The 13,333-nt window shown below is 35.7% G+C and overlaps 1 protein-coding gene across 2 annotated transcripts in view; it reads left to right on the forward strand.

Annotated features, from left to right (window-relative positions):
* Positions 1-13,333, forward strand: part of LOC131055068 (isoprenylcysteine alpha-carbonyl methylesterase ICME) — a 92,656-nt gene that overhangs the window by 2,184 nt on the left and 77,139 nt on the right. For both annotated transcript variants that reach the window (XM_057989708.2, XM_057989715.2), the window contains exons 2-4: positions 6,457-6,533; positions 6,785-6,854; positions 6,996-7,076. In XM_057989708.2, the coding sequence (XP_057845691.2) occupies positions 6,457-6,533; positions 6,785-6,854; positions 6,996-7,076 (228 nt within the window). The remainder of the gene's footprint in view (positions 1-6,456; positions 6,534-6,784; positions 6,855-6,995; positions 7,077-13,333) is intronic.

Raw genomic sequence — 13,333 nt, forward strand, 5'->3', positions numbered from 1 at the left:
TTTTCCTTCTTCTTATGTCCATAGCTTTTTTCTTACCTATGATCTGATATATGACCAACCAAGATTTGACATTATTGTTTTATCTCTCAATGGCAGACTTATCTTTTAACATCCTTTTGTCAATCTTTCTACGAGTAAAGGTAGCCTCGTTGCAATCCTCATCCTTTAACAGTGTTGAGAATGAATTTCTCATCACTCCTACAAACCTTAGGTTTCTCATTATTTATCAATATTTTAGCTTTGATAGGATGATGATAAGATAGAGAGCAGGGGTAAATTTTTACTCTTTCCCATCCTCAGTTTGGTCAAAACTGAAAAAATTCCTATTGGCATACAATTTGTCCAATTTGCAATAAATTTTTTTTTCCCTATTCAGGAGTTACACCAAGTGTACCTGTTCCATATATTTTTGTTTTCTCTTTTCAACTCTTCAAGTGGGTCACAAAGACTTTAAGTTTATTCTTCATTCTAAACCAGAAGTACTTCTCATTTCCTTTCCAATCCATCTCCATACCCCCAATTTTATCCTCTTTGTTCTCAATCGTACTAAAGTCCCCCCTATAATCTAGGGGATATCTTGAAGATTACACATCCATTTCCAGAGATCTATTCTCTCCCTATACCCATTAGGAGCTTAATTCGAACAAAGTCCAAAATTTTTATTGTCCTTTTCCATAATGATCCATACAACTCTATAGCATGGGGATATTCCAGAATTAGTCACATGAGAATCTTCTTTAGGGTTCCTAAATTTATCAAAGAATTTAGGAAGCCTATCATTTTTTTCTTTTCTCTTAGAGTAGGGTTCTAATTCTTCTTACTTCTCTGTTTCCTTTTTTGTCTTTTTTACTTTTATCCATCCACTCACTATGGGTAGACTTACTTCTTCACTTGGGAATGTATGTTAACTAGGTTGTGGATAAGTTACTAGCTCAAGAATTACTTTCTTTCTTGCTATCTTATCATTGTCCAACAACCCAATAACCCTTGCTGGACCCTCATTTTTACTCTATCCTTTATTATAAATTTTTATTATTATTTCTTAAATTGAGATTTTCTAATATATATATGGTTAGAATTAGACAGTGGGATCATGGCAGGCTTGAAAACAACATTGTGATGTGTCAGTTTCTCATTGATGTCTCCTCCATTACACTCATTACTCATAGCTTCCCTATAAACACACTTATCTAAGACTAACCCACGGGAATTATTTTGTCCTTTCTTAGAATTAGGCAAGGAGGAGCTGAGGTCATGATACTTTTTTTTAAGACAGGGCTCATACTACTTGGAGAATCAAGAATATCCTTTAATCTTTTAGACTTTGGATCTTTAGCTTTAAATTCATATATTATATTCATAATTTTAGAGGACCTACCTTTGGTCATGTGAAGACTTTTTTCCTCCTCCCTCACTGGTTTATTTACCATTTTTTTATTCTCACTTGTGTTATGAGCCACCTTATTGGACGAAGGTTCAATGTCTTTTGAAGGTTCCACTGCATTTGTGCAAATTCTATTTCCTTTGTTTTGCATAATCCTCTGTTTAATCTTGTCTAAGGCTAGTTCTTGGGCATTTTTCTTATGTCCAAGGCTAGTAGTAGACACAAATAACAGATTTGTTTCCCCTCCACTCGAGGGGTGATAACCGTCGAGTATTTATAAGCACCATCAACTTTTGATGAAATGGTATCAAAGGCTAGATTTTCTAATTTATCTTTTAACACATTGATATTTGCAAATTCAATTGCACTGATAGGGCTTTTAATAAAAGCTCCCGGTAATTCTTTTTTTGCATTAAGTTTTGCATCATTTTTGCTAGGATTTGCCAGAGTAGAGTTAATATCAATTACTTTAGGGTTCTCAATAGGGTTCAAACTAAGAGCCCTTGGTAATTCTTCTAGCGAATGCAAATTTGTATCGTTTTTGCTAGGGTTTTCTAGTTAGGGTCAATAATATTTTCATTAGGGTTTATTATATTAGCTCCTAGATTATAAGTGCTTTCTATTGGAATAGAAGAGGTTAAATTAGAATCCTTGACATTCTCCACATTTCCTACTTGCAAAGCCCCTAGGGTTAGGGTTAACAAGATTCTGGTTAAGTTTCGGATCTCTCGTTTTATTTTTTTTATCATAGGGCAATATCTTCTGACATGACCTTACTTTTTGCATAAGAAACACACATTTAAACCTCCTAAGATTTCAATTTTGTGGGAGAAATTTCCCCGTGAACTCTATTTCAATAACCTTAGGAAAATCTATTCTCGAGGATATGATATTGACAGTCTTGCATCCATATGCAAGAGTATGGATTTGCTCTCCTCGATCTTCATGACATTTCCTATCGGAGAGAGAAATTGTGGCAGAAATGTCCACATTAGGGAAGGGACATTCTTTATAGTTACCCATCTAGGGTAGGAGAGGGCAAGAATCTCTTCATTGAGGGCCTTCAAGGACCAAGCAAACACCCTAAACATGACATTACCAATATTCCAAAACTCTTGCATCGAATGATTTTTGAAGAAAACCAGAAAAAGTCCTTTTTGAATCATTCTACAAATACAAAATTTGAAACCCTAGTTTCTTTAACTAAATGTTAGTAAATCATTTGTCCATGAATTTTGGAATTTTATTGCAATCCAATGCAGCGAGAAAAGATAGCCACATTCTTTGATCTATTTTCTTCTTAAGCCATTGCAACTACCATATCAGGGTTAGGAAAAATGAATTTTTTTTAAGGGTACATGGAGAGCACTCACCTTCTCCACTAGTAGCCGATTCTTTGACCTATTTTCTTCTTAAGCCATTGCAACTACCATATTAGGGTTAGGAGAAATGATTTTTTTTTTAAGGGTACATGGAGAGCACTCACCTTCTCCACTAGTAGCCGATTCTTGTTCACTGATTTTTCCATCTTGAATCTTGGTAGCAATGAACTTTGCAATGGGTGAAATTTTAACTCTACAATCTTCTGCTACAATGTCACAAAATGATTGCTTTACTCCTTTACTTTTGCAATTACTGCCTTGTGGTCCTTCCAGGCCATTATGAGGCTGTCTAGGCTTTACAATTCCCTCCTTCATTACCACCCTTGTACTACCAAGTACCCACTATAGGCGGCAATAATTGCATATACAAAGGGGGAAGGAAGGATAGACATCCAAAGTGTGAATTAATGATATTCAAAATCTGAAAAACATCAAGAAGTACAATTAAAATATAAACAAGGTATTAACGAGGAATAGCACTAAAGAACATAAGAGAAAGCACATACGAGAAAGGGGATACAAAACCTCAGTGGAGGAGGGCCATAGGCCTCCTCCCAAGTGGTAGACTTCCTTCCAAGTTGCATACCGCTTCGTTCTCTACTAGACTCAAATGCATACCCTCAAAAATCGTACCTCTGCCCTTGGAAAATTTCCCCATAGTTATATAGTCTTTACATGTAACTAAGGCTGTAGTACAAAATGGTAACAAATATACAACCAAATTAGTAATAAACATACATAGTGGCGAAAGTTGAAAAAAATTACAAAAATGAAAAAAGTAAACCACTAATGGGATGGCAGATCGAGATGCCCATGTATTATTGTCCTCACCCATTACCCATTAGGATTTTGTATCCCAAGCTTGTCTTTGCTACGCTCTCATCTATAACTAAAACCTATTGTTTGTTACTTGGGACTATATCCATCAGTGAAAGAAGGGAAGCCAATTTAGTTGTCACCCTTGTTGGGTTCGGAAATTGCTGCTCACACTTCCAAAGGAATCAATCACTTTCTAGGATTGGAAAATTGTCATCTTGAGGGTGGATTGATGAGATCATCAACAAAGAGTGAGTGATGACAAGCCACTTGCTGAGAGTGAATGATCTTTCCTTCACTTTGTCTACTTGACTCAGGAGGGTGTTCCTAGTGGTAACCTTAAACAAGATTTTATCATAATTGAAGATATACAAATAAACAAACCACAATAGTATCTAGTGTATGGCTGGCCCCAAAATTTTCACTAGACATATGTATGACATGATTTTCTTAAGGTAAGAATCCTTCAAGGCTTGTTGGAGATGTTTCCTTGGTTAAAATACTAATCATGAAATGCATACAAACTATTTCCTACTTCTAAACTATTGGTGAATGATTTTGATAATTTTAATGGTGCATGGAGGGTCAAATACTTCTAGGATTAGTGCCTTGTATTGGGTTACAGAGTTACAGTTACTAGAAGACAAAACACATAGAAATGACAAAAGATATATGATATTTAACAACTGAACATATTTAATAATCCCTCACCAAACTTCTAGAAATCCACATGCAGTAAGGAAAAGACCATTACAAATGCCAATCCGCAATGCATTGAAGTTCTGTGACACTTATCGCATTCTTATTATATTCACACTAGCAAATGTAAATTCTCATTATATTCACACTAGCAAATGTAAATTCTCATTATATTCGCACTAGCAAATGTGGCAAGAGAAAACCCTAAGCTAAGAACTTGTCATATTTCGTCGCTTAGAAAGGCTTATTGAAAATCCACAATTGGCCAAGGAGACATTCATTTACAAATATCTACTACAAGATAGCTACCTCTTTGTGATTTGCAAAATGAGTTGCTTTAATGGCTACTGGACATGCAGGGATTGAATTCCTATATCTTGCTTGGCGTTGCAGTTGCATGTAAAAAAAAATGACCAACCTTTGATATGTCAAATGAACTTGAACTTATAACTCTTCGTTTGGTTGCTTCAATCCTCATGGGAAATCGACTAAGAAGAGGGTGTGATCAATGCTATGTGTAGAACAAGTTGAAATCCCATGAAATTTGCTGAAATGGCAGCCTTGAGCTTCCAAGAATCATTCATGTTAGAAACACAACCATTGCATTAATGGCATTATGACATTCCTCATTCTCCATTGCTTGAAGTACATTTGAATCTGTGCCCTTAATTTTGGGCTGGTAAATTCCATTGGAATAGTTGCAGCGCCAGATCTTGTCATAAATGGTTATCTGGGTCATGCAGGGAGGTAGGTGGGAGTGAATAGTGCAAAACGTGGGAGCTTTAGATTTTGGGGATCAAGATGCCTCATAACCCATACGATTTGTTGAGGATCAAGGATTGGGGTTACCTCATAACCCATAGCATTTGTTGGGGATCAAGGATTGAGAGTATTTCATTCCTCATACCATAGGCAAACAAATAAGAGTATTCCACATCATTGACTTTGAAAGTATACATGAAGGGAAATATTAGGAGTTGGGCATCTAGGTCAATAAGGAATTCATCCCACTAGGCATGCGGATAGAGATAGTTCCAAACTCGTGAATTCGATAAAATAACAATGTGGAATGTTGGGGGTTGGGAGTTGGGGATACTTAATAATTCATGCTAGAGGTACCACATTAGAGATATTCTCACATCTCCGATCCTGATGAAATATTTAGAAGGAAATGTTGGAAATTAAGGATTGGAATTACCAAGGAATCAATGCCATAAGGTATGTGGGTAAAGAGAGATTGAAACCCTCTTTCTGTTTTTTTTGATTTATAGGTGCTTTCAAATCCTTCCTTTGTCCTCCTCTATTGGCACAACCTCATCCATGATCACCTCTACATAAATCTTGCTTTGCCTTTCAGATTTGACCTATCAAGTAGGATTTTTGCTAGCATCATGAACCAAAGGGATGCGATGCATCTTTTATGCTAAATTCTTGTCCAAACTCAATTACCTCAAGACTGAAAGGTGTTGGAAAGGGCCCATGAATAAGTCCTCTGCTTTGTGGTACTCCTATTGAGTTTTGCCTGGGCATCTGCATGAAAAGAAGTCGTGGGTAGTCACGACCAAAACATGGTCCCCATAATTTTTCATTTCCACCTGCATGGCTTTGTCAAACTCTATGGAAGACAAGTATAGGTTTTTCAATGCAGCAAATTTCTTTTCTAGGCTTGAAATCCCAACTAGTAGGCCTTTGGAAGAAGGGTCACCCTGTTGCATTTACAGCCATGGTTGTTAACTTTTGACTTGACTTTTGGGTTGATTTTGGCCAGTTCCATGCAAGGAGGGCATACAAAATTCAAAATTTGACATCTGTGAATGAAAGTAGTGAATCTTCACCAGAAAGTCTGTTTTGGAGTTAAAGTGAATTATGTGGATGCCCCATGGAAATTAGACGGTTGGCACTAATCAATTAGTCGTCTAGTAGAGGCTGTGAATTTGCATTTCAAAGTGTTGATAGATAACAATAGTCTCCTACAAGATGAGGATTTTGTCTCATAAGCTGCATTTACATAGCTTGTAATATTTCCTAATCAACATCTAATAACGAGTGATTTTAGTTTAAATTTGTTTTTCAGACTTCATGTTTATAGATGTAAATTTGTGAGCAGCACTGTACATGTTTGAGACCTTTCTAATGTTACTTAACTTCCTTCATTGGTTTCTTATTTGTATCCAGTGTAGGTTATAGGTGGATTACAAAGTTCCTAGCACTTGGATTTTATGCAATGTGCCTTCTACCTGGATTTCTTCAAAGTAAGCACCCCTCTAATATTTCTGCAGATCTAAAATAATGTAGTATCTTAGTATAAGGAGTTGGTTTTCATGAAGCATTTAGTTTTATTTATGGTTTTTGGAGAAACGGAGTTGGAAGAGTTACTTTACACTTAAATGTCTTTTCATATATGAACATTTATAGCATTTACAGTCTACAACAACAATTTGCAATCTCAATTTTTTGTATTTGGTAAGGTATTTAGTTTCTAATTGCTTGTTTGACTCCACAGTTGGATATTACTACTACTTCTCAAAATGTGTCCATCGAAGCATAGTTTATGGGGAAGAGCCCAGGAATAGGTACTGGCTGTCCTTTTCTGTGTGTCTCTGATAAGTAGACTAGAGTAATGTGTGCCCTTTTTATCATTTGATTGGATAAAAATTTATGCTCTGCACAGCTCCTCAGCTCATTGGCTCAGACTATGACTTAAACTCTTGCAGGTTGGATTTGTATATACCAGAGAATAATCATGAACCAAAACCGGTAGTAGCCTTTGTAACTGGTGGTGCCTGGATTATTGGGTGAGACATTTTTACCCTTTTTGAATCTAATAAGTTGTACTTTTTGGAAAATAAATAGCAAAGTAAATGCAAGTTTGAAGCAGATAGAGCATTGTTGGTTTTTATCTTATTTTGTTGTCTTAATGCCCATTAACATTGATTCATAAACCCCATGCATAGCCCAAGGGAGGAAGCATCAGTAAGAATTCTATGCTTATTGCTCTCTAGCTCTATGCTAAAATACCGCAACATTGAAGGCTGAAATCAATAGGGATAATAGCATTCCCATTGTCTAAACTGCTTGTGTCTTTGTTGTTGAAACTTGTACCAAAATGATCTAAACAAGTAACTGGGAAAAACTGTTAAATTTTGGTGATCAGACTATAATTTCAATTTTATTTGCCTATGAACAAGTTCTTCCTCTTAGGATATAACCTATACAGTTCAAACATATAAGTTCAATCTGCCTTAATGATGATCTGCAGTAAACAGATGAATCACAACACAAAAGAGAGAATTCAATTTGATTGATAATTGTGAAGACAATATCAGAGGTCACGGACTGCTGTTGATTTTGTACAGTTCGAATATGTGGAATGTAAGACAGAAATGTAATACTTTGATCTGATGCTATTCTCCATATCAAAGTTGAGGGAGAGATTGAACATATATACATAGCATAGTAACTAATCCAACCAACACGACTTTCATAGCCAACACAACTCTCCCTTACCATCACGACTCTTCCAAATTCGATTAGACAAAACATGTCTAACAGCAAGTTAAGACAAAACGTTTAATCATTGAATCGGTTCATACTTTGACATTACATAGAATCGATTAATATATGAATCGATTCATATGTAATATGCATTACATAGAATTGATTAATATATTAATCGATATATGTTAATTATCTCAAGGAATCGAATCATATAATGATCGATTTGAATACAATGTATATTAATTATTATTTCATTATAACAATATAATTAATCAGTAAACTAAGTTGTTTAGATGACTCAGTCAGATCAGATTACTGACTGACGCTATTCTTCAACAAAAACAAACACAAGAAAAGATAGCTCAAAAGAGTTACCTTGGACAAACCCAATGTGGGTTAAACTCCAGCAGATGAATCCTCTGAGAATTAGTCTGTACAAGCTTGTCTCTTCAACAGCCTTTTAATACCACCTCTCTTTTAGCATCTCCAATGACAACATGCAATCGTACAATTCTCAAGAAGCAGCGATGGATTTCTACATTTAATTGCAATAATCTTAAGACTAGCATGACTGAAATGCAACTCTTTCAATGGAATAATGCCATTATTTCTTTATCTCCCGAGGAGGAATTCCTCACTGAAGGGAAGGATTAATTAGTACATTACTTGAAGATGAGTACATAATTTGACTTACAAGAAAAGTTACATCTTCCATTCTTCAAGAAGGAAGGAGAACAGTTACAAATTCCCAGAAGACCTCTCAGTTGTTATTTTTTCTTATCTGGGACAACTTTGTGTGTGGTTGAACTTGTCAACTGCACTTTGTTTCCATCTTGATGAGTTTGACTGCAGTCCGAATGCATTCAACTAGTTCAATTGTAGCCGAAAACATCATTGGTGGAAAATCCCTCACTGCCTGCTTCCTCTTTTCCATCTGATACTGCCTTATAGCACATTTAATCATTTGAACTATGATTATGGTTAATTATTCAAAAAATTTCAGATAAAACCTTCCTGATTAGAAGGGTTTTGGTCACACTAAGGCTTATAAAACCTGATCCCCAAAATACATATGGCTTTCTGGAAATGGATTTGGCAGTTTTCTACTCTCCTGAAGTCTATAAATTTTGTCAACTATAATTGTGGCTTAAAACATACATCAATTCATAGATATTAGTAATGAATCCACCTTACACAACATACAAGTTTTCTTCCTACACAAGAGCCATTTAGAATACCAACAAAAGTATACTCTGACTTGCACTTAGTGAACTTTTCAAGACTATCATGATGCTGAAAAGATTAAAGACAAAATAACCATGCCATATTGATGTTGATTGCAGTTGAACCAGTTATTTTTTATTTTTGTTTCTTATCTGATTGCTACCTTCTGCAACCTTCTGTACTGTATTTCCTGCATCTTCTTTCTTTTTTAGTCTCTCTGAAATGAGTGCTACTCCTTTGAGTGTAACTCTTTTACCTTACTTTTCAATCACAACAAATGTTTAGGGAATAAAAGACAACAAGCACAATATGAAATTTGTCAGCAGACCCAAAAATTATTAGTATTTTTTATTTCCATCTTTTGGTATAACACAAATGAAATAGTAAGGTAAAACCTTACTTCAAATTTGAAGGGGAAGCTCCTTTTTACAAAAGATGAATGAAATGATATTGCGTACTCAGAAATTCAAGAATAAGACATTGGTAACATGATCAACCATAGTAGACTCTCAAGAAACCCAAACAAATTCTTGAGGGGTAAGGGCCTTCTTCACCATAGCATCTAGAGGAGTGATATTTGATGCGAGATTCTCCTCTGGTCCTTTACTTGTAGGGCTAGAGGAGAACAATCAAAGATTGTCCATGAGATTGGGAGGCTAAGACAGGTATGGATCAACTTAATAATGTTTAGGCTTTTCCTCATGTCACCAAGTCACATTCTTCTTGAGGTGCTTTTTTGAACATTGAAAGTCTTTTATGATTTATGAGTAGTAAAATGAGCATATTCAAAACACCTTCCACACGTGAAGGGGATGTTGACATAATCAAGTACTCAAGACTAGCACCATTTATTCTTTTTCAGCAAAATTGTCTCTAGAAGACTCTTGCTCAAATCTATTTCAGCTTAGATTTTTGGAAAGGCAGTGTGGAATTAATCTTTATTATCCTCAGAAGCATGAAAATATTTACTTAGTGAATTACCCTTTGCCCTTAGCCTAGAGTCTTACCAAAATTGCAAGTAAAGGTAGGGGAGGGGAACCTACATAGGGATTGTGGCAAAGGATATTTTATTAGGGTCAGAAGAAGGGTACTGAAGTTTTAAACATAGTAAGTGTTTATCGCATAATTGTGCCTAGACTCAAAATTCACATTCTATCTTCTTATGGATTGTGGAAAATGAAACTCTATTAGGGTTGGGAGAATAGAAGTGTGGCCTAGGCTCAAAAATTGCATTCTATCTCTGTTTGCCTTGCAATAGATAATGAAGAAACCTTTAGTTCAAGCACTAGATCAATTTGAGCCTTGATCAACTATTTTCATTCCTCATTTAACCATTTGTACACTACTTTCAATTTGGGTCACAAACTATGAATCTTGCCTACGATTGCTTGGCATTTTAAAGAATCTTTAGCGATTTCAGCACTTGAATTCATGGCAAACATTACCTCTAGGATGTGATAAGCTCTTTTTGCAAAATTTTTAATCCTAAAATGTGACACACCAATGGAACGCTCATGTGTAACATCTTGTTTGTGAGTTGTGGCAAACAAATTTTCTTCCGCACCCTCTACAACCTTCAACACTCACATGTGCATTTATAAAAACCATCAATTGAGAGCTTGAAGCTGCTCATATATCCTCGAAAGATCTATGAGTAGTGTTGGAGGTCCCTAGGTTTTGTATGGGAAGAGTTGTGGGAATGGTAGATGTTGGAAGGTGATGAAGCAACACTTGAGGAGAGCTAGGAGGAAGAGATTTATGGCTTGCACAGGGTAAGGAAAAATAATTTGTTAGACCAAAACTTTGTGCAAGAACCCCTATGGAGCCATCACCATCATAGGAAGCAAAACATGTAGAGCTGCATGTTATGTTTTTTAGAGGAAGCTTTTTTGTAGTAACATTGTGTTCCATTTTAGCAACTTGTTAGAATTGGAGCTCGTACTTCTATATCTAAAACTAATGGTAGAATCTCTTTCATTGCAAATGATTGCTTCATCTCTAGAAAATGCTAGATTATTTTTGGCAGCTCCATCAAAATTCAATTTATCCCATTCTACATGTAATTTGATCCATTTGATGGTGACCTTATTTGTATGTTTGACTTTAGGCATGCTTATATCAAAAGAAATATTTTAGAAGAGGCTAGTTCCTTAGGATATTGCAACCTTTTAATTTTGGACCATTTTCTTTGTTCTCGGTTCTATTTTGTGGGGGAAAATTTGAAAGCAATTGGACGAAAATTCCATCCAACTAGGGACTTTGTTCTTGAATTAAATTTTTTTGTTGTTTCTCTTTGACTATATTTTTTAGGAAAACATACTTGGAACAAGCTCTCAGAGATCTTTAAGGATTCCTAATGACAAGGGACACATATGCTTCCATTTGCTCATAGATTGTTGCACTAGAAACCCAATAAGTGTTAAAGGAAGATAGAAATATACTCCATAGATCTCTAGTGAAAGTGCAGTGAAGGAGTAGATGTTTGACCTTGTTTTCAAGTCGTTAATTTTTGCTAGGTCATGATGACCTTGAGTAGCCCGCCAAAGAAAGACTTTGGCTTTTGGCTAGGCTTTTGATATACATACTTTGTGCCAAGTAGCTAAGGGTGAGGGCCCTTAAATAATTTATTAGAAATTTAGATAGCCGCCTTAGATAAAGTATGCAGTGTTCCCTTGCCTATCTCATGGTAGTTGATCCCCATCTTTGCTACCCCATAGCTGAAAATGTTAATATGTCTTAAGTTGAGTATTTCCAAAGAATTCCCTGCCCTATTGATGTACTGATTATCTTTTGGAAAGAACCTTGCCAACTCTAGAAAGTGGAGCCATCTAGAGGTTCAGCCAATTTGGTTTCTTGTAGAAGGAGAAGCGTTGGCTTGTAAATTCCAAAGAGCCTTATGAAATTTCTCCACCTAGGAGAAGTGTTGAGCCCTCTAATATTGCAAGAAATGACTCATTTTAATATTTTCGATTTGGTGGTGCTTGCCTAGATGTTTTCTAGTTGTTATTGATTTCCTGCAGCAATTTTAGACATAGTTGCATTTGAATGAAATCATTTTTGGAAGGACTTAGTTGCATTTGAATGAAATCATTTTGGAATTCCCACTTTAGAACCCCCAAATTCTCCATTCTTCTCATCATTTCTCTTCCACTTTGAAGGTGGGTCTTTGTCACCTTGGTTAGAAGTAGAATTCTCTCTTCTTACCTTGTTAATCATAGGTGTCATGGAGCCACACTTGTTAATGAGTTGACTTTTTCTCCACATTTACCAAGGTTTGTATCTCTTTTATATTCTCCATTTGATAAGGAGTTTGTATCTTCTAGTTGTTTCTCAATTGCATCTTTGAAACTATATGTATCTAGTAGCTTCTCATGCCCCCCCCTTCATTGTTGTCTTCTTTGAATTGGTTTTCTAGGATTGCCTCCTTTGAATCCAACTTCTTGTGCCTTTTTTTGTTATGTTGAATTTCACTTCAAATTATTTACAATTAGTTGATTCCTTCATAGTATTTTTCTTCTTTGGTTTGGGGAAGCCATCTTCATTAGCAAAGTCTCCAATGTCAGATTTTTTCTTTGAATCTTCTATTTGCCTTATTGGGCATTCTCTTATTAAGTGATCTTCATGTCAGGTGGACATCGAAATGGGATGCTTACATACTTTAGGGCTTGCTTCCTTTCCACTTACATGACTTTCAAAATGACATTATTTGGCAGAGCTTTTACATGATCCAATTCCACATAGATATGGGCATAATTGAAGAACCCTTTATCGTGATAGGATGAGAGGTGTTAATTGATTTGCCTAGAAAAATGACAATCATTTTAAAAGCATGTTTTGACCAAACTTCCTAAGGTAGAGTGTACATGTGAATCTAAACTAGTGTTGTGGAAGGGATTTACTTTGTTTTCGACCTAGATGGCAATGTTTCATTAACAACCTTGCATTTCTAATGAAATTTGGACCCCCATTGAAAAGCTTGCCACTATCAAATCCATTGGTGAAGAATCTACGTTACCCCGAGTTTCCGGGACAGGGACGGCAGGGGATCGCAGGACGAGTTTCCGGGACGGCAATTTTGTTTGCCAAATTTGGGGACGGCGGGGGGACAGCAAAGGGGACGGCTATATAAAATATATGGAAAATTTTAAATATATAGGAAAATTCTAAATGTTCATATGAAAACATGGATAAAGCATGCATGTATACATTATATTCATATGAAAACATGGATATAGCATGTGTATGATACTATGAAATTGAAAACTTTGTTACATTTTAGAATGTAAATTCTGAACATACAACATTCTCAATACTCAATATGCAATTATGC

The sequence above is a fragment of the Cryptomeria japonica genome, chromosome 2 (assembly GCF_030272615.1).
Source record: "Cryptomeria japonica chromosome 2, Sugi_1.0, whole genome shotgun sequence".
NCBI lineage: Eukaryota > Viridiplantae > Streptophyta > Pinopsida > Cupressales > Cupressaceae > Cryptomeria > Cryptomeria japonica.